The sequence below is a fragment of the Eretmochelys imbricata genome, chromosome 2, assembly GCF_965152235.1.
Source record: "Eretmochelys imbricata isolate rEreImb1 chromosome 2, rEreImb1.hap1, whole genome shotgun sequence".
NCBI classification, from domain to species: Eukaryota; Metazoa; Chordata; order Testudines; family Cheloniidae; genus Eretmochelys; species Eretmochelys imbricata.
The window spans coordinates 61,476,387-61,501,598 of NC_135573.1; the positions used below are offsets into that span (position 1 = coordinate 61,476,387).

General features: G+C 46.5%; 1 protein-coding gene and 1 long non-coding RNA gene across 4 annotated transcripts; one reads left to right on the forward strand and one right to left on the reverse strand.

Moving 5' to 3' along the window:
* Nucleotides 1–2,851: 2,851 nt before the first annotated feature.
* On the reverse strand, nucleotides 2,852–4,481 carry RRS1 (regulator of ribosome synthesis 1). The gene is made up of 2 exons (XM_077810200.1): nucleotides 4,364–4,481; nucleotides 2,852–4,238 (listed from the first exon to the last, which is right to left on the reverse strand). Exon 2 carries the CDS (start codon nucleotides 4,184–4,186, stop codon nucleotides 3,134–3,136), a length of 1,053 nt encoding a protein of 350 aa, XP_077666326.1. The 5' UTR covers nucleotides 4,187–4,238; nucleotides 4,364–4,481; the 3' UTR covers nucleotides 2,852–3,133.
* Nucleotides 4,321–20,519, forward strand: LOC144261070 (uncharacterized). Of its 3 annotated transcripts, none has more exons than XR_013345136.1 (3): nucleotides 4,321–4,453; nucleotides 18,906–19,099; nucleotides 19,957–20,519. It is a non-coding gene; the product is annotated as an uncharacterized LOC144261070 (long non-coding RNA). The 3 variants fall into 3 exon arrangements; XR_013345138.1 differs by having other exon boundaries at nucleotides 4,397–4,505; XR_013345137.1 differs by lacking the exon at nucleotides 4,321–4,453 and adding an exon at nucleotides 4,623–4,731.
* The last annotated feature ends 4,693 nt before the right edge of the window (nucleotides 20,520–25,212 follow it).

Consider the following 25,212-nt stretch of genomic DNA (forward strand, 5'->3'; position numbering starts at 1 on the left):
ATTCCCTTGCAGAAACAAAACATGATATCCCAAAATAATGTACATATGGTTGCATTGTTGGTTACAGAAATATAACCTTTTTTTTAAAGTCATTATCTGTTAAAGACTGATATCAGAAAAAAAAGTGAGTGGCGTTGTACCTCTTATAAGAGCATTTGTTCAAAAAGGTACCTCCATTTTAATATCACAATCTCATCATTATATCAGTAATCAAACAGGTCTTTTAATTAGGAGCATTAAAGGCTTTCAGCCAAAAAAATCTTCCGTAGGGGGAAAAAAAGAGATCTTAATACTTCATTTATTTCTGAAATCTTTTAAACACTCCAGTTTTCACAACTAGCAGCAGCCCTGGAGGGGCCCACTCCTTATCTTTTCCCAGTATAGCCTCTCGGAGAGCTAGATCCTGAACGTTTAAGCTCCACAATGCTAATAATTAATGGCTATATCATCTCTCCAAAATTCTTGTGACTCTCAAAGAAGAACTGTAGCATTCTGGCTGTTGTGCAACCCTGGTAGCATATCCTATCAAATTCAAAGACACCAGAGCAGTGGTTCTGAACCTTTCCAGACGACTGTACCCACTTCAGGAGTCTGATTTGCCTTGCGTACCCCCAAGTTTCACCTCATTTAAGAGCTATTTGGTTACAAAAATCAGACATAAAAACAAAAGTGTCACAGCACACTATGACTGAAAAATTCCTTACTTTCTCATTTTTACCATATTATAAAATAAATGAATTGGAATATACACATTGTACTTACATTTCAGTGTATAGTATATAGAGCAGTTTGAACAAATCAATGTCTGTATGAAATTTTACTTTTTACTGACTTCACTAGTGCTTTTTATGTAGCTTGCTGTAAAACTAGGCAAATATTTAGATGAGTTGTACCCCTTGGAAGACCTCTGCACATATCCCTGGTTGAGAACCACTGGACTAGAGTTTAAACCTGGGTTTGAAACAGTTGTGCCTTTTAAATGGCTGCAAGTGCTGACTCACCTGTTGTCCTGCATAGCTTTGTCCAAATGAGCTCTATAAAAGGTGGCAAGTTGGAAAGTAGTGATACTCTCAGTTCCAACCACTTGACAGCAAAATAATGGTACTTAAAGCAAAACCAATGAGTATATGTGATGTTTACATGAGTTACATGCAGTAGATACTCCATTACTCAAGCCTTCAGGTCTCAGCGTCATCCAACCCCCATCCCAATACTTCAGCTCCCTCCAACCCCACTCTCTCTTTTCCTCACCCACATTACTTTTACATAGACCCAGCGTTTCTTAGCAACTTCTGACTGGCTTGTGTCCAAAGCACGTGAACTGAGAATCTGTAATCTTAGGAGTAACAACTTTTTCAGATAGTGTTAATATTTTGAAGTATGTAAACCCGTCCAGTATGAGCTTTTACTTGATTTTTCAATTAAAGAGCAAATTCATAAAACTAGCAAGTAACATTCCATGTGGAAACAAAGGAGTTGTGGGAACTAGAATTCCTATTACCTCATTTAAACATTAAAATATATTACTTAATTCTAGTCTCTCCCCACACACCAGAAAATAGTTCCCTACAGGTAGCTGAACCTGTTAATAAGGCCATAACTTTGTGTTCAGTTTTAGTAGCAAACCAGGGCTACAGAGTTCACACAGCAAACACTGATCTGAAGATTTTGGTTCAGGCCCATCTCTACTTTCAAAAGAAAAAGACAGTGGGCTTGTACATTTTTATCTCTGTGATAAAGGAGACAACATGCTGGGTTTTCAAAAGGATTTCTGTCTTAAAAAAAACCTCTAAAATGCCTCTACCATCAGAACTCAAAGACTAATGGTAAAGTGTCAAGAGTGAAAGTTGAGGGGAAATATTTATAGTCAGTTTGGTAAAAAGCTATGGAACTTAAAAGGCTAGTGAACATTCAGGATAAAGAGTTGCTTTTGTTCACAGATTCACCCTTTCAACTTATAAAGGTGTTAAATGTCACAACTATCCAAGACCTTCTACAGCCCTTCCACAGAAATCAGATGAATATTTCTGCTATTTCTAAAAAGGCTAAAACAGTAAAATCCCCATACACATTAAGATAAGGAGTGCCAGAGAATGTTTTATGCAGTTAAAAATTTTTTTTTGGCAGATCACCTTTGAAATATTGATAGGTTTCAGAGTAGCAGCCGTGTTAGTCTGTATTCGCAAAAAGAAAAGGAGTACTTTGTGGCACCTTAGAGACTAAAATTTATTTGAGCATAAGCTTTTGTGAGCTACAGCTCACTTCATCGGATGAATCCCACTGAATGCATCCGTTGAAGTGAGCTGTAGCTCACGAACACTTATGCTCAAATAAATCTTAGTCTCTAAGGTGCCACAAGTCCTCCTTTTCTTTGAAATATTGCCCACATTTCTCCAGACTGAGAGAGAGAGCTTGCGAGTGAGCTCTTCAGCTAGGTGAAGATGTTTAACTTCTACACAGTCCAAATCAGAGAGAGGGGAAGCACTGCCTTTCAGTCAAGACCACAGAATGGCAGTACACCTGTTATTTTAAATATAGGTTAGACCCCTTCTTATCCAAATCCTACCAGTTGGGGAAGGGAAGTGGAGATGAACTTTTATCTTGTCTTATTGGAATGCCACTTCCATCTAGCTGGGTGATATACCGGTTTACTCTCTGCAGAGCAGAGCCCAATCCTCTTGGTATACGCAGCACTACCCGTTGTGCCACGAGCACACAATACAGCTACATGTTTTATACTTGTAAAGGACCCCAGCTGAACTGCTGCAGGTCATCAGGGGCTCCTGTCCCAGTCCCATCTCTCCCTCATGACATTAAGGTACACCCCCCCCCTCACTGACGAGCAGACAGCTAGACAAAGGCAGGTTTTATTGATAAATAGGTGGGCGGGAAGGGGCGCCCCCAGCCTGGAACACCCCTAGGCCAGGGGAACAAGCCCCGCGGATCCTTAGCGGCTACAGAGTGCACAAGTCAGTCCCGTGCAGCCCCTTGGAACGGATGGAGGCAGCTGCTGCAGCTCAGTGTCCCGCGAGCTCCCCGGAGACCTCCCTCCAAGCTCAGCGTCCCCACGGGCCGGGGCAGCCCCCGAGTCCCTCCGGGCTCAGTGTCCGGCAGGAGGAGTCCTGCGACCGGCTCAGCTCCTCTTTCTGCCCGCCAGGCGCTGCTGCTGCTGCCGCCGCCGCGGGGCCCCGCCCTTCTTGCCTTTGCCGCCCGCCGGCCCCTTGCCGCCTCCCGGGCGCTGCCGGCCCCGCTTGCCCCGCTGCCCGCGCTTCTTGCCCTTGCCCGCGGCCGCCTGAGCGTCCTCCTCGCGCAGCTGCTTGTTGACGGCGCGGGTCAGGTCGAGCGGCGGCTTCTTGCTGCCCAGGCCCCGCAGCAGCTCCAGCTGCCGGCTCCTCTCGGCCGCCAGGTCACCGAGCAGCGGCTGGAAGTGCCGCTTCTTGCCGCCCCTGGGCGGGGGCGCGGCCGGCTCCTTGGGCAGCCGGGGCTGGAAGCGGCCCAGGGAGGCGGTGGAAACGCGGGCCACTTGCGTGGCGCGGCCCAGCTCGGCGCGGCTCTGGTGGCCGGTGGGGTGGAGGCCGCGGCCGGGCAGGGCGCCCCGGGCGATGTTGCGGAGGCGGTTGAACTCGTTGCGCGCCACCTTCTCGCGCTTGTCGCGGAGCCGCTTGGCGAACTGGTCCTCGTGGGGGTCGGCGCCGGCCGGCACCTCGATGAGCCAGTCCCGGGCGGGGTCCCCGCCGGCCCGCTCGTAGCCCCAGCGCCGCCGCCACTGCTTGGCCGCCTCGTCCCACACCAGCGACGTGCGCTTCCGCCGCCGGATGCCCTTCAGCCGGGCGAACTGCTCCCAGCGGGTGGGCGGCCGGGGCCGCGGCAAGGGCTTCTCCCGGGGCAGGCGGTAGGAGGGTTCGGGCAGCTGCGCCACCAGCGGGCCCGTCGCCCCCTCGGCGCGCCCCGCCGGCAGCCCCCACAGCTGGGCCACCAGCAGCTGCGTGTTGTCCCGGGCCAGCGAGCACAGCCGGCTCTCGCGCTGGGCCCGCGGCACCGAGGGCGGCGGGTTCCGGTCCAGCGCCAGCAGGTTCCCCAGGTCGAACTCCAGCTCCAGCTCCTTCTGCACCGCGACACTCCGGTGCGGCTCCGCCTCGCGCTGCTCCGCGCGAGCCAGCAACTCCTCCAGGCACAGCGCCGCCATGGCCGCGAGACACCCGGCCAACCGCTCCCCACGTGCGGCAAGCTTCACCGGCCTGGAAGAAAGGTTAAAAGGTTCGTTTCCGGCTGGCGTGGGCGCACCGGATGTGCGTCTGGACCAATGGGCGCGCCCGTAATGGCGACACACTCTCTACCCAGAACAACAACTCCCAGAACGCACCGTTTCTTGCTTTGCCTAACCGCGGGCGTCACGGTGCCGCGCTGCCCCCTGGGAGCTGTCGTGCTCTACGGCCAGCTACTGAGGCCAATGGTGTGTATTGCCTGCTGGGATTTGTTGTTCGACTGCCTATTCTGGATGCCAGGTGGGCCCTGTAGTCCTTAAGGGTTCGGCCTAGTAAAGCAGCGCGTCACGGGATGCACAATCTGCGCAGCCGCAGCCTGGGAAGCTGGTAGAGCTTTGCATGCTGGCTCCTGTAGTCTCCCTGGGCCATACTGGCTCCTACTGGGTGAAGGGGAGACCAAGCCCCAACCCCCCTTTGTGGTGGCTGCTAAGAGTGCTGAGAAAAGTGGGGTGGCCGTAGACTGCCGGTGAGCTCTGCTTGGAAATGTCATTTTGTAGGCCTGGGGATAGGGGAGCCACAGCCCCCCTGTTCTGCCTTGGTGTGTCCCCTATGCTCGGTAGGGTTTGTTCCTGGAGGTTTCATCAGCAATGGCAGCAAGTTTGTATGATTTTTGGTGGTGCCCAGAAGGGGTCCAAGTCCCGCCCCCCTGTCTTGTAAGTGATATATATTTTTTTAAATAACGTAAAAATGGACTGGAAACAGTAAGTGTTTAACAGTTTCCCGATATTGCACAATATCACTATCGTAAGAAAAAATATTTAACCAAGAATATCAACTATGTTAATAGGTTTCAGAGTAGCAGCATACCGACTAACTATATTAATATTTTTGAATATGGAAACAACCAAGCACTCTTGGATCAATAACCCTCAAAAGCAAAAAGCTGTCTAATTCGCTGTTGTACTCCAACCATGTAAATCTTGATAGCCAAGATTCATGAAATCTCCTTTTCTTATCTTTTAGATTTGCCACATCTTTCTTTAGTATAACTTCAGTTTGCAAGCCGGGTTTTGAACTCAGGCCATCACTTGATGAATTACCCTTTTGTTCTTTTTTGCTGGGTAACTTTATTAAGAATTTATCCATTGCCGATTATTATTACACAAAATTAATGGGGTGGGGCTGAGGGGTTTGGAGTGTGCGAGGAGGCTCAGGATAGGGCAGAGGGTTGGGGTGTGGGGGGATGAGGACTCTGGCTTGGGGTGAGGGGTTTGGGAGGGACTCAGGCAGAGGGTTGGAGTGTGGTGGTGAGGGCTGTGGGGTGGGGATAGGGATGGGGGATTTATGGTGCAGGAGGGGGCTCAGGGCTGGGGCAGAGGGTTGGGGTGTGTGAGGGTGAGGGCTCTGGGGTGGGGCTGGAGATGAAGGGTAAGACATTCCTTTCCTCACCCAGGCTGGAGGGCAGGCAGAACTGAATTATTGACATGGCTGTGCAGAGTATTAGTACTGGGAATGTACACTGATTTAACTGGATTTGTTGTTTTAACTATTATACAAATATTTCAGCCTAGTAACCAAGATGGAAGGAATCTAAAAGGGTGAATCTTCATTATTATACACAGAGTGGTAAATGCGAAACTCTATTATCGGGAATGTGGCCAGCCTGAAAGCAATATATTGTAAACAAGTATTTCTTTACCTATTTATGATTCTCTCACAGTCTGCGCATCTCTTATCTTGGACAATGAAAATCAATTAAGGCGCTTTCAATTTCTCAGTGCTGTAACGTTTGGGTTGCGAACACTAGATGGAAATTTGTCCTTGCTGTAAAACCAGTGTTTTCAATGGAATTTAAAAGAATAACAGGGGGAACATTTTTCTGTGGGTCTTAAGGGTTTGCTTTTATAAAACTTATTTTTTAGATAAAGTGGAGTTATCACCTTACTAAGGGCTTGTCCACACTGGGGTTTTACACTGAGACAAAGTGTGCCAACACAAATCATGGTTAACTGGGCATGGATTGTCTACCCCAGGGGCTTGCACAAATGCAGCTATATTGGTGTAAAATAGCCCAGTGCAAACAAGGCCTACAAGTCAGACAGTCTAGCACTCACAGCAATGCACCCCTAAGATCCACGTATAAAGAATAAAGGAAAGAAATGCCAACTCCTAAGCAAAGAATGGGCCTGGGGATGACAGATTCACAGTGCAGGAGGGGGCTCAGGGCTGGGGCAGAGGGTTGGGGTTTGTGGGGGGGGGGTGAGGGCTCTGGGGTGGAGCTGGGGATGAGGGGTTTGGGGTGTGGGAGGGGCTCAGGGGTAGGGCTGCGGGGTGGGGCCAGGGATGAGGGGTTCACAGTGCAGGAGGGGGCTCAGGGCTGGGGCAGAGGGTTGGGGTTTGTGGGGGGGGGATGAGGGCTCTGGGGTGGGGCTGGGGATGAGGGGTTTGGGGTGTGGGAGGGGCTCAGGGGTAGGGCTGCGGGGTGGGGCCAGGGATGAGGGGTTCACAGTGCAGGAGGGGGCTCAGGGCTGGGGCAGAGGGTTGGGGTCGCGAGAGGTGAGGGCTCTGGCTGGGGCTGGGCTGGGGATGAGGAGTTCAAACTTTGGGGTGCAGCAGGCAAGACTGCCCTGAGACTGGGGCTGGAGAGGAGGACTCCTCCCAGCCCTCTCCCTGCTGGAAGCAGCGAGCTCTGGGGGAGGAGCCCCTCTTCTCCCCCCGGCATGACACTCACCCAAGCCCCAGGCTGCTGCTCAGGAGGTCCAGACTGGATAAGCCCTCTCAGAGTCGCCTGCAGGGGGCTGCCATGCCGTTGCGCCTCCTCCCCTCCTTCCTCTGCAGGCGCAGTAGTCAGCCTGTTGCCAGTGCTGCTCCCTTAGCAGGAGCGGCTGGTGAGGGAGTGCAGCATGGAGCTGCAGGGGGCAGCCACCCACTGTCCAGGGCACAGGTGAGGCACAGACACTCCGGGGAGGTGTGCGGTGGCAGCAAGCGGGGCCGGGGGACGCTCTGGTGGAGGCATGCGGTGGGGCCGGGGGAGTGACCCAGCCCCAAAGATTGGTGGAGCTGGGCTCCCAGGGTCCTGAATTTGCTGGAGCACAGGCACCCCGGGCCCATACAGCTCGCCGCCCCTGTTCATCACATGACATAATCTTTAATTAAAGATTAATCTTTAATTCCTGGACACTCGGCAACCCTACAATAGTACACACGCAGGTGTGCTGTTATAGCTGCAACTGTGTCTGTCGCATGCTTCCCTGAGGACAGCATCTGGTCTGCTAGGACTGACCCAGCGTCACATACGCATCAAAATATTTCTGTCTAAAGATACCTAAAATTACCAAGTCTTCACTTATTTAATTTTTAACACGTTAATTCCGTGTATCACAGCAAAAACATTATCAATTTATCCAGGTGGGTGGGCCCATATTTACTTAGGGCCAAATTCTTCTGAGTTATATAAGTAAGATTCCATTGCAATTGTGTAACTGAGAGCAGACTTTGGACCTAGAATCTATGGCAGGATCCAAAATGAGGATGGGGAGGGCGAGGGAAGGAACATGGAAAATAAATCAGGTTACACATGAACTACAAACACATGAAACACCACACGCACTTCTTTTTGTAGATTAGAGGAAACTGCTCTGCTCATATTAAAAGGCAGTGCCTGGTCAGTCTCCTTAATCTTTTAAAATAACCGCTACTGGCATGCAGTTGTTCAGACTGGTGACAGGTAGTTCATATTTGTCTCTCTTGTCCACCTTTCTGTCTTGCTGCTGTGAAAGTGAGTAGAGGATAATGGAAGTGCCTACACGCTGCTACTGAAGAACAGAGTTTTTATCCTATGTTCTCAGAAAATATATAGAAGAAACAGAAGATAGGCAATGCAAATTATTAGAGGCATGATGTAGTTATGATAGAAAAGGAGTACTTGTGGCACCTTAGAGACTAACCAATTTAAGGTGCCACAAGTACTCCTTTTCTTTTTGCGAATACAGACTAACACGGCTGTTACTCTGAAAGTTATGATAGAGTTTTCTTTCTTTTTAAATCAACCCATGTACCAGCTGACTGCAGCTCACATATCAAGTATGAGTAAGGCTACGATTTAGTCACGAAGGTCATGGCAGTCATAGATTCCATGACTTTACCAGACCTCCATGACTTCTTTGGCTTCAGCTGTAAGGGGTTGAAGCTGGGGCTTGAGGCGGGACTGTGCACCCCTGCCCTGAAACTGGGGCTGGAACCAGAAATCTGCAACTCCTACCCCGCGGCTTGCGGCAAGGGCTGCAGCTGGGGATACGCGTCCTTGCCCCATGAGTCATGCGCCCCCCTTGCAGCTTCCCAGGGCCATGAACCCCCCCTTCCGACTGTGGCAGGGGCTTGGCAGGGGCACCCGCACACAACAGTTGCCAACTTTCATGCAGTAAATAAGCTCCCCAACTTTCACAATAAGCCAAAAATCAAGCTAATCCCATTTCAAAACAAGACAAGTCAATCCCTAAGAACCCCAACACTCTATGTGACTAGAGCCCCCAGGTGTGCGGTCGGGGACTGTGGTGGGCCTGCTGTGCATCCCTGACTCTTTCCCACCTTTGCCTCTGCTTGCCCCTTGTCCCACTTTCCACCCCTTCCACCTGCTTGCCGAGAGCCAATCAAAAAAAAGAAGCAACAAGCTACAAGCCAAACCAGCAACAAGCTACGAGCCAAAAACTAGCCAACAAGCAACTCACAAGCCAATTAAGCCAAAACCAAGCCCAATTCCTGCATTTTTTCTGCAGGTTTGGCATGTCTGCTGCACACCCCTGTCCCGCAACTGCGGCCAGCTCTGGAGTGGGTAGCTGTGCCCTCCGCTGCGGTTGCAGGAGCCGGGACGTGGCCTGTTAGTCCCCCGCCCCTCCGCATGGGACTCCATTCACCCCTCTCTCCCTCACCTAGCCCTCCCCCCCATGGTTATTTTTAGTAAAGTCACGGACAGGTCACAGGCTCCTTGAATTTTTGTTTATTGCTCGTGATCTGTCCATGACTTTTACTAAAAATAACCATGACAAAATCTTATCCTTAAGTAGGAAAACCATGGACATAGGAAATGCTCTGGGTGTTTAAAAAACAGATCAACGCCTCTCTGGACAATTTTTTTAGTTACCACAAGAAGGCACTATATTGCATATTACATTTTGTTCACTTCCCTGGACAACTGATGTTTTCAGCCAAAATTACAGATTCAAGAGACTTTAAAGAGAGTTGTTCTCATCTTTTTGAAGGCTTGTGGGCACTATTTGAGAAATGGAAATATTTACACCTGTGTCCTGCATAAGAAAGTTCCATTGCCATGTTTTATTTTCATCTGTTTTACTAATGCTGTAAAGTATTAAACATCGGAGCAGATTCAGGGGCACACTTTGTTTTGTTCTGCTCCAATGACACAAAGCAGCCATAGACCTAATCGAGTTTATGGTTTTGTATTGCTGGAACAGCACAGAGCACTGAAAGCATGACAATGCATTTGGCTTACTTTTTGGAATGGTAGCAAGAATCAGTTTGGAAAAAAAATTCAAATGAAATCCTGAAGGCAAAAACTGCAGTTTTGGTAAGTCCTATTTAGGATTTAATTCCAGCACACCTATCTACTCTGAGCAGTATCTAGTGAAGTCGATAAGCTTGCTTATCCATTTCATTACAGCAGTTTAACTCTGGTATGATTCCATTGCTGGAGAAACAAGGCTATTGCTCGAGCTTCCCTATGTCTCACACACCTCTGACAATCATTTCAGCCTAGGGTTGCCAATTCTGACTGAAACTATTCCAGGAGATTTTTTTTCTCAACATGTAATGTCATTTTCTTAAAATATCCTATTAAAATCTCCTGGATTGCTTTCAATAGTCACCAGGTGATGGATGCAGATTCCAGGAGACTCCAGGCCGATCCTGGAGGGTTGGCAACCCTATTTCAGTCCCCTGTGATTGTTGGCAGCCAATGTAACTTATGCCGGGGAGCAGACCTGGCACACAGCTCAGGGGTGCAAAGGTGACCTTCACACCCTCTTTTTCATCCTCCCTCTGGTTTGTACTGTGTTTCTTTGACAAAACCAAAGAACTGGTTCAATTGTAAGTCTCTGAATACATAATTATACAGAAACGATCATAAGCACTTGTGGTAACTTGTAGACCCTTTAACAAGGCCTTTTTCTATTTAAAAAGAAATTACATGCCCAGCACATTATATGGAGCTTTGAAGTTGTGGCACAAATAGGTCTAAAAGTTTTGTAACTATCTTTTGTGGAAATAATACACCCCATAGTTTGGTAATAATACAATTTTTACATATGTATGTATGTATTTACATAAAGACTCTGAAGGAACTGTTTGAATCTTTTACATAATGAACATTTGTTAAATCATAGCAAAACTTCCTCTGACTTCAGTGGGGCTATGATGGTGTCAGATTTCACCCTCTGTATACATTTTTGTATAGTGATTCCTTAGTACTGCACATACCTGCTCTCTCTGTGTGGGATATATATCTGCTTAATTTACTGACAAAACCAAACTTTTAATGCTGCGAGCACTGAAGAACCTGTATAATGTAACTGAAGAGCAAGCTGTATTCAAGTATTATCAACTAAATTGCTAGCTATTAAATCTCTGACTCCAGAATCTTTATTGGTTTTAACAGTGATGATGCAGACAGGAAAAAAGTTAATTTTCGTGATAGCAGGATGTGAGTGTAATCATGGCTGTTGGAAAGACTGGACTGCTTGACTGGATATGTGAACCAAAAAAAATTGGAGAGTGGAAGTCATTGATGACGGCCTGGGAAAATATAAAACAATGAAATGTGATTTTTAGAGATGGTCATTTTTTAACCACAACCACACTTTAATGTTAAGGTCATAACATAAAAATGAACATATAGCTCCCCTTAAAGTGTGTAAGAGGCCTCCATATCCAAGGGAAGAATCTGGCTTCTTATAAAAGAGGGACAGATAATCTTGTGGTTGAAGCATGGAAATGGCAGTTCTGAGATGTGGATTCTAATCTCACGTTGCTTCTTGGGAAAGTTATTTAGGCAGAAAATTTCAAAGGTACCTATTATTTTTAGGTGTCTCAGATTTTGGGGGCCCAGCTTTAGAAACCTAGATCTAATTTTCAGAGGCGCCGAGCACTCATAGCTCCTACTGTCTGGAGGACAGTTGCAAGTTGGAGTTGTAAGTACTCAGCACTTATGAAAATCAGGCCTTGGTATCTCAAACTGGGCACCCCAAAATTGGAGGCCCTCAAAATTAATGGACACTTTACAAAATTTGGCCTTTCTCTGCTTGAGTTTCTCCATCTATACCATATGGATAATAATTGCTACTTCACAGAGTGTTGTGCAGCTTACTTTGTTATTGTTTGCTAAGTGTTTTGGGATCTTCAGGCAGTATTTGGATGCTATGGTGATTCTGGTTTATAGGTTTTTACTCACTCATCACCATGATATATATCTGGACACCTGTACAAAACCCAAAGATAGACACAGACATACAAAATTAGACAGATGAGATAGGTGGAAAGTGCTATAGATATGAAAAGTGTAATCATAGTTTGTAAAACACACAATGTTATACGGATGTATTGCAGTGGTTTCCTAGTCACTGAGGCTGGGATTTTCAACAGACCTAATGGGGTAAGGCACCCAATTCTCATTGAAAGTCATTTGGAGTTGGGCAACTGACTCCTTTAGGTCCCTTTGAAAATTCTAGCCTGATTTCACATATCAAGTCCAGTTTTTAGATTTGGGCACCCATTTGGCAATTAGGCATCTACACTAGATTGAGAATCTAGATGTTGAAATGAAAATGCACATGCAGAATTGGCTACCCTGCCTTAGACATCCATATTTGAAAGTTTGGTCCGCCATGGCCCCGATCTTGGGAAATACTGAATGCCCCCAGCTCCCATGGTTTTTAATGGGAATTGAGGATGCTCAGCATCTTGTAGGAAGCATTCAGCATTGCACTGGACTGAACTCCAAATGAGCTACAACATCTAGGTTGTAGCCAGGGATTAATCTAGGGAGCAAAGTGCACCAGTCACAGGTATGTAACTCTTCCAGCTATGTAAGATATTAATTATGAGACTAGTGAAAACACACATAGAGACAAGAAGTTTTTATTTAATACTTAGATACAAGAAACTATAGAAAAGCAAGAGAAGTTCAGGAACATGTAGGTATTGTAAAGCACCTTTTAGCCCCCAGCATTGCACTGTGCATGCTTACAGCTTAGGCTGGTGTAAGATAAAGAAATTCCCCAATGTTGACATGCTTACAAGCTGTGGGAAGCCAGTGAAGATGAAATAAAGTAAGTGGAGAGTGCATCATAGGTGGAGGTGACAGTCCAGGCTTCTGCCTTCTTATCTCCCAGTGGCTTACCATTGGTGTATGCCAGGCATGGATGACATGCCTCAGTGCAGGCTGTGCCTGCGGGACTATACCATCCACTCCCCAAACAAAACGGCGTAGTGCGAGATCATGCCGCATAGGCTATACCACTACTTGACTAAAAATGCCACAGCATGCCACTGTTATCACCCCAATGTTCCAGCTGGGGATGGTCTTGACAACCTTTTATACACCTTTTTCCATTCCATCCACATGCATCTAGGACCATATTTGATCAAGTGTGAGTCCCTATTTATATTTGGAATTCCAGGAGACCAATTTTAGGGTTCTGGTTGTCCATATGTGTTATTCCCATTGACTATAATTCCATTTCCAACTGCCAGTCCAATCATTTGCATTGGGCCCTTTCCCAGTAGTTTCGATATGTCAGTGTGGTTAGCTCTTATTGCAGAAACCTTCTGCTACCATCTGTTCATGGTTTACCTATTTATCACAAAGTGCATTGCTAAACTATCACAAGATACATATTACTAACTTCTAGGCCTCACTGTAAAGCCTTAATACTTAAGACCTATACCCGAGGCATATTTTTTAATAACTTTTTAATCTTCTACTTGCTGTTACAGATACAATAATTCCATCATTATTTTACCCAAAACTATAGACCCTCCAAGATCAGGTCAAGGGTCGATGGTCAAGAAGGGATAAGATGATAAGATGTCAGCATCTGTTTTCCTGTGTTTTAAAATGTTTATCCTCAAAGAGGAAGAGAAGGAAGGGATTATATAGCTTAATCATGAATTTCTTTCCTTCTGTTGGATTGTGTTACAACTTGAAGGTTACTATACAATAGGGCTTTTCTTGGTATAAATAATAATATTCATGTTCATTCTTTTTCCCCCTCTGATGACACTCCATTAACTTAGATTTACTCTCCAAACTTTTGGCAGTTACCTCTGGATGGCAGTAGATATAGTTACAAGATGATTCAACCAATTCTTAAGCCTGCTCTGAGAATAGTATTAAGTATTTTTTTCAGGAAAGCTCAGTGTACCAGTAATTTGGTAAAATAGCAGAAAAGGGGCCCTTGAAATATTTCTACAAATCATTCCTCTTTACTGATTTATGATTTTAATTCAATATTGCTTGAAGTAAAAGTTTACTTTTAAGGATTCGTTTATATGACAGACTTTATAAAAATTATTTGCTCATCTGGATCTAGATTAAGTGCTGAAATCTGTGGGCCAAATTCTGTCCTACGTAGCAAAAATATCCTAATTTACTACATTGTAAGGTCCTATCACCTGTAGATGCTAATGTAATCCAAATAAATAATAATAATGAATTTGGCTTCAGATGATACCTTTCCTGTCCACCATAACCTCAAAATACAAATACATTGATAGGCAAAAAAATGTGGGCAATTGCTATTTGGATGATGATTTTGCCTGAGAAAGGACTGTAGAACTAGGTCCTAAATCAGCACAAACAACAAAATACATTTGGGGCCAAATTTTGCAGAGATTTAGTTGCAGAGGATATAAGTAAGTTCAGAATTTGGTCCTCAGTATGGTCTGTAAAAAATGAGGATAATAATACTTCCCTACTTCACAGGGAGTGTTGTGAGGATAAATACATTAAAAGATTGTGAAGCATTTTGCGATCTACTGATGAAAAGCTATCTAAGAGCTAGGTTATAGTTATTATTTTATATTTAAACTATCCCTGCAAACAGAATTACTGAATACACTTTCAAGGCAGTGTGATCATGCAGGGAAATACATGCACAAGTCCTGCTCACAAATAGCAAAATGTTCGTATGTGTGAGTGTACCTCCCACACGCTACTTTGATAATGTACCCTGTAGGTGTCCATGTAAAAGATACTAAGTGCTATGTTACCAATGTGATGTTTCAATTACATCAGTTACAGTCACTTCATGGGTCTCGCTAACCTGTTTTTTGTTGACAATTATCAATGAAAGGAAAAAAACCTCTTGGCTTAAACCTTTTCACACACAGTATTGCAGCACTTTATATGTTTAATCCAGGCTATTAGGCAGCAGACAAGCAGGGTTTCCATTCACACACAACTGCAAGTGACTCATGGAAGATGAGAGTCATTTACGAACAGTTGTACACTCTGGTACCAAGTACATATGTTGTTCTCCACATTAACACAAGCAGAGTTTGTGTTAACACATAAGTTATTTGATTTTAAATTGCACAGCCACCTAACAGCACTCAAAGCGGCAGGGAACTCTCTGTTCTGATCAGCATTCAGTGCTCTGCTTTCCTGTTTAAAGGGTGACTCTTTGATCTCAACAACCAGCTCCCCGACTCTGCCATAACAACATCAGCTATTCTACAAAGTAGTACTTATTCCATGTTTCCCCTGTAGCATGCCTTTGCGTCTTGCGTTGTACTCATCTGCTGCTCCATTCTGAGTGTGCTGGCAGTACAGTAAAATGGACTAAAACCTCAGTCTCTGAAGTGCTATATATTGGTGCTTCAGAAATTGGGATTCTAGCCATTTCACTCAGTTACCGACTCATTCAGTCCAGGGGCAGGAAGCACAAGCAGTGAGTAGTGGTGAAAGGAGCAATACAAGTAGGGGACTGTGGGAGGCAGAAGGTACGTCCACAGTGCATGGTTCTTCCGGTGGCATGTAGAGTACATACTCAGATAGTCCCCCACAATACATGTATAAATAGCAATGTAGATGGTGAGGTACAGCTTAGGCAAGTAAGACACACCTGAAGCCTGTGAATATGTATCCAAGTACATACCCTATAGGGCTCTCTACTTACCCAAGCCCCGCCTCCCTGTTGAGATGGCCACTTTAATCAATGTGGTGTCCCACTACCTCCCCATTGCTGGAGCCTTTTTCCAACAGTTGGAAAAGGCTCCAGCACAGTAAAAAGCTCTAGCAGCAGGAAGCTGCCATGTACTTCTGTACCAGATATGGACTGGCTACAAAGCTTGCTTATACACACCAGATGTGTTCATTATAAAATCCTTTAATGCTCTGCCCTGGCTAAGGTTAGCTTTAAATAATGTATTTTTATACACAGTGCCACTTAGTGGCTGAACAGTATATTGCAGTTTATCATTTCATGCCAGAGCCTATCACTGACACAGGCAGGTTTGTACCACGGTGTGGATGCAACAGGCTTTTCACCATGGCATGTAGCTACACATACCCTACATGCCACTGCCTTTTTATTCTGTGTTTGTACAGCAGCTTATTGTACACATAAGCACCAGGGGGTCCATGACTAAAGTTCCTGGTTGCTATAGCAATACAAATAATACATAAATAAATACGTAATATACAATCTCTTTGTAGCTTTCAACAGCATTGAATACAAATACAATAGCTCCTGAGGATACAGTTGGAGCTGATTGCTCAGCATTACAATGACTCCATTCATTCTTCACAGACAGGACACAGCAATTGGTGATGGGTCCTCCCTGCCTCCGCCCCCCGGGACCCTCACCTATAATTCATGCAGAGACCTATTATTTTCAATTTCCATCTGAGCCCGCTGGGAGAGGTTGCGAGATGCCATGGGCTCTCCTACCAGCAGTACTTCAGTAACACCCAGCTGTATATTTCCTTCTTAACAAACACAACCAACTCCATCTTCAAGGTGTCAAAAACCACAGCGCCTTCATTCTGTCCATAATACCATCTTCCAGTCACTCAGGTTTATAACCTGAATGTCAACACTCTACCCCTCTGCCCTCTATTAGACCTTGAATCTCTAATCCATCTCCATTCAGCAAAGCACTTCCTCATGTGCTTAATGTTAAGCATGTATTTAACTTCTTTGCTGAAGAGAGAAGGATTTAGAACATGCCTAAATACTCTGCTCAAGCTGTGCCTCTGAACTTCCTCAGCTAGGCTATGTCCAAACCTCCTGCTTGTACCTCCATAATTTTTGCAAAATCTGGCCTTTTCTCTCTATCCATATAGCTAAACTTCTCTTCCTTGCCATCTCCTCTTAACTACTGCAACATTCTTCTCTCGGGCCCTCTCAACAGCCACCTTGTCCCCATCAGGTCCATCCAAAATACTGCTTCTAAGATACCCTTCTTAGCCAGTCATTCTGATCCTGTAACTCCTTCCTGCCTTTTAATCCCTCCCTCAATGTGTTCAGTTCAATTTTCATGTCCTCACATGTAACCCTTCTGCCAGTCAGAGTTGGCAGCAACAAGGGCCGGGTTCAGTATCTAGGGGTTCCTTTTCAAAAATACATCACAAACCTGGCTCGAGCCCCCACCCAGTGACCTGGGACAATTACACACCATCCCCTGGGCGCCTCTAAGAGGCAATACTTTCCCTCTCACAAGCACAGAGTCTGAGTGTAGCAAAAGCTTTTAATAAAAGGAGGGGAGTAACTCAGCATTAATTTGGGAAAACACTGCAACTAGGGTTCATAAACATAAACTATGAGCAAAAGACCCACCCCCAAGTAAGTTGGGCAATATCCTTTTCCTGGGGTGAAAGTATGCCAGTGTGGGCTGGTACAGTGTGCTGGTAAGAAGCCGGTACTGGCCCGTATGCAGTTGACACTAAAGCACTGCCCCTTTTGGCTCTCGCTCGCCCCCATTGGCAGCCCTGCCCTGTCCCAAGGCTCTCGGCCGCTGCCGGTATGGTCAGCTGTGTACCAGCTCTTACCGGCACGCCAGACTGGACTGTACCAGCTTACTTTCACCTCTGTCCAACACCAGCCACAAGTGATCATTTGGACAAGTAATCCCATCATGCTGAGCACCTAGGCAGGGTGGGTGTGCCCATGCAAACAAGACCAACTCCTGAATTCCTTTTCCACAGCTCACCACTAGATGTCAGGGGAGAGCTCATTCAGACTCTGCTTACACGTGTACAAGGCCCTTCACAACTCAGTCCCTCACTACTTATCCACTCCTGTATCTTATGCCCATCCATCTCCCTCCATCCCCCAGTGAGCACTTGGCTGTGCATGTCACCTAATTAACTCAATAGGGTATTGACCCAGGTGTTTGGGAACCTGGGTTCTATTATCATCACTTGCACTGACTTGCTGGGAAATCTTGGGCAAGTTGCTTAGCCTCTCCATGCGTTGGTTTACCAAGCTATAGAATAGCTATAATACTGCACAGAAGCTTAATGAACTAGTTCATGTTTGTAAAACACTTCAAGATTCTTGGATAAAAGGCAGAACAGGAATAAAAAGTGTCATTACCAAATGCACTGGATGGGCTGGTTCTCCTGCCTCCCAGCTCTCTGTGCGGAAGAGCATCCAAGAGTGTGTTGCCCAACATACAGGTGGCCCTGCATTTCTGCAGGGATTTCTCTGCTAAGGCACTATACAATAGTTGCCCAGATTTTTCCAGAAAGCACTGATACGAACATGGTTAGTCATGTGGTAAGTGTGGATCCACCAATACATCTGAAATATGATTGAGTTGTGAATTAAGCTTATGACGCAATCACTTTTGTTGCTGTGATGGGGCATGGCCCTCTGCTCCTATCTTCTCGTATAAATTGCTCTCACCACCCCAGTACCGCTGTGTTCTTTATTAGCCCTGGTCTACACTATGAGTTTAGGTCAAATTTAGTAGTGCCCGATCGATTTAACCCTGCACCCATCCACATGACGAAGCCATTTTTTTAGACTTAAAGGGCTCTTAAAATCGATTTCTGTACTCCTCTCCCAACGAGTGGATTAGCGCTGAAATTGACCTTGCTGGGTTGAATTTGGGGTAGTGTGGTTGCAATTTGACAGTATTGGCCTCCGGGAGTTATCCCAGAGTGCTCCATTGTGACTGCTCTGGACAGCGCTCTCAAGTCAGATGCAGTGGCCAGGTAGACATGAAAAGGCCCGCAAACTTTTGAATCTCATTTCCTGTTTGGCCAGTGTGGCAAGCTGCAGGTGAGTGCAGATCTCCTCAGCAGAGGTGACCATGATGGAGTCCCAGAATTGCAAAAGAGCTCCAGCATGGACTGAAAAGGAGGTATGGGATCTGATTGCTGTATGGGGAGACGAATCCGTGCTATCAGAACTCCATTCCAAAAGACGAAATGCCCAAACATTTGAAAAAAATCTCCAAGGGCATGAAGGACAGAGGCTACAACAGGGACCCGCAGCAGTGCCACGTGAAACTTAAGGAGCTCAGGCAAGCCTACCAAAAAACCAGAGAGGCAAACGGCTGCTCGGGGTCAGAGCTTCAGACATGCTGCTTCTATGATGAGCTGCATGCCATTCTAGGGGGTGCAGCCACCACTACTCCACCCCTGTGTTTTGACTTCGTCAATGAATTATCTCTCAACAGGAATGCACATTTTGGGTACGAGGAAGATGATGATGAGGAGGAGGAGGAGGTTGAAGATAGCGCACAGCAAGCAAGCGGAGAAACCATTTTCCCCGAGAGCCAGGAACTGTTTCTCACCCTGGACCTGAAGCCAGTACCCCCCGAACCCACCCAAGGTGGGCTCCTGGACCCGCCAGGCGGAGAAGGGATCTCTGGTGAGTGTACCTTTGTAAATATAATACATGGTTTAAAAGCAAGTGTGTTTAATGATTAATTTGCCCTGAAGACTTGGGGTGCATTCACGGCCAGTATAGCTACTGAAAAAGTCTGTTAACGTGTCTGGGGATGGAGCAGAAATCCTCCAGGGACATCTCCATAAAGCTATCCTGGATGGTCACTCCTCATGATCACCTGGTTGAAATAGGGTAATTTTATTAAGGGGACATTCAGAGGTGGCCATTCCTGCTGGGCTGTGTGCCTGTGGCTGAAAAGAAATATTCCCCGCTGTTATCCACGCGGTGGGGGGAGAGGTGAAGCGATCATCCCAGAGAATTGGGTGTGTGGGGGGGTGGCCGTTACTGCTGGGCTGTGTGCCTGTGGTTGAACAGAAATCTTCCCCGCTGTTAGCCACGTGGTGGGAGGAGGGATGAAGCGATCATCACAGAGAATTAGGTGTGTGGAGGGGGGTTTAGTTGGGTTTGTGCTGCACGTTAACCCGAAAACCGCAGCCCCTCCTTTTAAATTTTAAATGGCCAACCCAACGGCTGCTTGGTATGGGAAATGAGGGTGCTGCTGTTTGAAATCATTCCCACATGTTATGAAGGTTAACGAAGCCAAAAGACTGGGGCTTACCATGGCTGCCTGCAAGCCGAATTCTGTTGCCCGCCCCTGCGTGTTTGATCTCTCACACCAAACCGGCAGACCCTCAATATAAGACGCAAAATGCAACCTTGTACCAAAAGCACATGTGCTATGTAATGTTAACAGCAAGGTTCACCGTGAAAGAGTCTACCCGTTGTTTTCTAAAATGTGTCTTTTTAACTACTACTCTCCCTTTTTTTCCCTCCCACAGCTGCAAATGTTTCAACGCTCACACTATCATCTCCATCCCAGAGGCTAGCGAAGATTAGAAGGCAAAAAAACCGCACTCACGATTAAATGTTCTCTGAGCTCATGCAGTCCTCCCACACTGAAATATCCCAGCAGAATGCGTGGAGGCAAGCGATGTCAGAGTCCAAGAAAGCACAATATGAATGCGAGGACAGGTGGCGGGTTGAAGATGATAGGTAGCGGGTTGAAGATGACAGGTGGCGTCAGCTTGCTGACAGAAGGCAGGAGGCAATGCTGAGGCTACTGGAGGATCAAACTGATATGCTCTGGCGTATGGTTCAGGTGCAGGAAAGGCAGGAGCACAGACCACTGCTACAGCCCCTGTGTAACCAACCGCCCTCCTCCCCAAGTTCCATAGCATCCTCACCCAGACACCCAAGAACGCGGTGGGGGGGCCTCTGGACACCCAAGAACTCTACCCCAGAGGATTGCCCAAGCAACAGAAATAAGTTTTAAAGTGCAGTGTGGCCTTGTCCTTCCCTCCTCCCCCACCCCTCCCGAGCTACCTTGGCAGTTATCCCCCTATTTGTGTGATGAATTAATAAAGAATACATGAATTTGAAACAACAATGACTTTATTGCCTATGCAAGCGGTGATCGAAGGAGGGAGGGGAGGGTGCTTAGCTTACTGGGAAGTAGAGTGAACCAAGGGGTCAGGTTTTCATCAAGGAGAAGCAAATAAAACTTTTACACTGTAGACTGGCCAGTCGTGAAACTGGTTTTCAAAGCCTCTCTGATGCTCACCGCGCCCTCCTGTACTTTCTAACCACCCTGGTGTCTGGCTGCATGTAATCAGCGGCCAGGCGGTTTACCTCAACCTCTGACCCCGCCATAAACGTCTCTCCCTTAATCTCACAGATATTGTGGAGAGCACAGCAAGCAGTAATAACAATGGGAATATTTGTTTCACTGAGGTCTAACCGAGTCAGTAAACTGCACCAGGGCGCTTTTAAACATCCAAATGCACATTCTACCACCATTCTGCACTTGCTCAGCCTGTAGTTGAACAGCTCCTGAATACTGTCCAGGCTGCCTGTGTATGGCTTCATGAGCCATGGGAACAAGGGGTAGGCTGGGTCCCCAAGGATAACTACAGGCATTTCAACATCCCCAACGATTATTTTCTGGTCTGGGAAGAAAGTCCATTGCTTCAGCTGTTGAAACAGTCCAGAGTTCCTGAAGATGCGAGCGTCATGCACCTTTCCCGGCCATCCCACGTTGATGTTGGTGAAACGTCCCTTGTGATCCACCAGTGCTTGCAGCACCATTGAAAAGAACCCCTTGCGGTTTATGTACTCACTGCCAAGGTGCTCCGGTGCCAAGAGAGGGATATGGGTTCCGTCTATGGCCCCACCACAGTTAGGGAATCCCATTGCAGCAAAGCCATCCACTATGACCTGCACATTTCCCAGGGTCACTACCCTTGATAGCAGCAGCTCAGTGATTGCGTTGGCAACTTGGATCACAGCAGCCCCCACAGTAGATTTGCCCACACCAAACTGAAAAGGAGTACTTGTGGCACCTTAGAGACTAACCAATTTATCTGAGCATAAGCTTTCGTGAGCTACAGCTCACTTCATCAGATGCATACTGTGGAAACTGCAGAAGACATTATATACACAGAGACCATGAAACAATACCTCCTCCCACCCCACTCTCCTGCTGGTAATAGCTTATCTAAAGTGACCACTCTCTTTACAATGTGTATGATAATCAAGGTGGGCCATTTCCAGCACAAATCCAGGTTTTCTCACCCCCCCCCCCCTTTTCCAAAAACCACACACACAAACTCACTCTCCTGCTGGTAATAGCTTAGCCGAAGTGACCACTCTCCTTACAATGTGTATAAAAATCAAGGTGGGCCATTTCCAGCACAAATCCAGGTTTTCTCACCACCCACCCCCATAGACACACAGACTCACTCTCCTGCTGGTAATAGTTCATCCAAAGTGACCACTCTCCCTACAATGTGCATGATAATCAAGGTGGGCCATTTCCAGCATAAATCCAAGTTTAACCAGAACGTTTGGGGGGGGGGTAGGAAAAAACAAGGGGAAATAGGCTACCTTGCATAACGACTTAGCCACTCCCAGTCTCTATTTAAGCCTAAATTAATAGTATCCAATTTGCAAATGAATTCCAATTCAGCAGTTTCTTGCTGGAGTCTGGATTTGAAGTTTTTTTGTTTTAAGATAGCGACCTTCATGTCTGTAATTGCGTGACCAGAGAGATTGAAGTGTTCTCCGACTGGTTTATGAATGTTATAATTCTTGACATCTGATTTGTGTCCATTTATTCTTTTACGTAGAGACTGTCCAGTTTGACCAATGGTGATCTTCCTGATAACACCATCCTGGCCACTATGGATGTAGAAGCCCTCTACACCAACATTCCACACAAAGATGGACTACTAGCCGTCAAGAACACTATCCCCGATAATGTCACGGCTAACCTGGTGGCTGAACTTTGTGACTTTGTCCTTACCCATAACTATTTTACATTTGGGGACAATGTATACCTTCAAATCAGCGGCACTGCTATGGGTACCCGCATGGCCCCACAGTATGCCAACATTTTTATGGCTGATTTAGTACAACGCTTCCTCAGCTCTCGTCCCCTAACGCCCCTACTCTACTTGCGCTATATTGATGACATCTTCATCATCTGGACCCATGGAAAAGAAGCCCTTGAGGAATTCCACCATGATTTCAACAATTTCCATCCCACCATCAACCTCAGCCTGGTCCAGTCCACACAAGAGATCCACTTCCTGGACACTACAGTGCTAATAAACAATGGTCACATAAACACCACCCTATACCGGAAACCTACTGTCCGCTATTCCTACCTACATGCCTCCAGCTTTCACCCTGGCCACACCACACGATCCATCGTCTACAGCCAAGCTCTGCGATACAACCGCATTTGCTCCAACCCCTCAGACAGAGACAAACACCTACAAGATCTCTATCAAGCATTCTTACAACTACAATACCCACCTGCGGAAGTGAAGAAACAGATTGATAGAGCCAGAAGAGTTCCCAGAAGTCACCTATTATAGGACAGGCCTAACAAAGAAAATAACAGAATGCCACTAGCCATCACCTTCAGCCCCCAACTAAAACCCCTCCAACGCATTATTAAGGATCTACAACCTATCCTGAAGGATGACCCAACACTCTCACAAATCTTGGGAGACAGGCCAGTCCTTGCTTACAGACAGCCCCCCAACCTGAAGCAAATACTCACAAACAACCACATACCGCACAACAGAACCACTAACCCAGGAACCTATCCTTGCAACAAAGCCCGTTGCCAACTGTGCCCACATATCTATTCAGGGGACACCATCACAGGGCCTAATAACATCAGCCACACTATCAGAGGCTCGTTCACCTGCACATCCACCAATGTGATATATGCCATCATGTGCCAGCAATGCCCCTCTGCCATGTACATTGGTCAGACTAGACAGTCTCTACGTAAAAGAATAAATGGACACAAATCAGATGTCAAGAATTATAACATTCATAAACCAGTCGGAGAATACTTCAATCTCTCTGGTCATGCAATTACAGACATGAAGGTTGCTATCTTAAAACAGAAAAACTTCAAATCCAGACTCCGGTGAGAAACTGCTGAATTGGAATTCATTTGCAAATTGGATACTATTAATTTAGGCTTAAATAGAGACTGGGAGTGGCTAAGTCATTATGCAAGGTAACCTATTTCCCCTTGTTTTTTCCTACCCTCCCCCCCCAGACGTTCTTGTTAAACCCTGGATTTATGCTGGAAATGGCCCACCTTGATTATCATACACATTGTAAGGAGAGTGGTCAGTTTGGATGAGCTATTACCAGCAGGAGAGTGAGTTTGTGTGTGTGTGTGTGTGTGGGGGGGGGGGGTGAGAAAACCTGGATTTGTACGGGAAATGGCCCACCTTGATTATCATGCACATTGTAGGAGAATGGTCACTTTGGATGAACTATTACCAGCAGGAGAGTGAGTTTGTGTGTGTATGGGGGTGGGGGGTGAGAAAACCTGGATTTGTGCTGGAAATGGCCCACCTTGATTTTCATACACATTGTAAGGAGAGTGGTCACTTTGGATAAGCTATTACCAGCAGGAGAGTGAGTTTGTGTGTGTGGTTTTTGGAAAAAGGTGGGTGGGGGGTGAGAAGACCTGGATTTGTGCTGGAAATGGCCCACTTTGATTATCATACACATTGTAAAGAGAGTGGTCACTTTGGATGGGCTATTACCAGCAGGAGAGTGAGTTTGTGGGGGAGGGGGGCGGAGGGTGAGAAAACCTGGATTTGTGCTGGAAATGGCCCAACTTGATTATCATACACATTGTAAGGAGAATAATCACTTTAGATAAGCTATTACCAGCAGGAGAGTGGGGTGGGAGGAGGTATTGTTTCATGGTCTCTGTGTATATAATGTCTTCTGCAGTTTCCACAGTATGCATCCGATGAAGTGAGCTGTAGCTCACGAAAGCTTATGCTCAAATAAATTGGTTAGTGTCTAAGGTGCCACAAGTACTCCTTTTCTTTTTGTGAATACAGACTAACACGGCTGTTACTCTGAAACCACTCCAAATTGATTCCCAACTGACTGGTAGCTGTCTGGTGTTGCAAGCTTCCACAGGGCTATTACCACTCGCTTGTGAACTGTGAGGGCTGCTCTCATCTTGGTTTTCTTGCACTTCAGGGCAGGGGAAAGCAAGTCACAAAGGTCCATGAAAGTGCCCTTACGCATGCAAAAATTTCGCAGCCACTGGGAATCATCCCAGACCTGCAACACAATGTGGTCCCACCAGTCTGTGCTTGTTTCCCAGGCCCAGAATTGGCATTCCATGACATGAACCTGCCCCATTACCACCATGATGTTCAAATTGCTGGGGCCCGGACTTTGAGAGAAGTCTGTATCCATGTTCTCATCACTCTCGTCACTGTGCTGCCGTCGCCTCCTCCCCTGCTTTTGCAGGTTCTGGTACTGCATATACTGCGGATAACATGCATGGTGTTTACAATGCTCAGAACTGCCGCGGTGATCTGAGTGGGCTCCATGCTTGCCGTGGTATGGCGTCTGCAGGATAGCAGGAGAGCAGAGGGGCAGCGGAAGTGGAGGGGGGATGATGATGCTGACAGCAATATGGCTCCAGCATGGAAAAAGGCGCAAAACTATTGTTGGCCGTTACTTTCACAGAGGGAGGG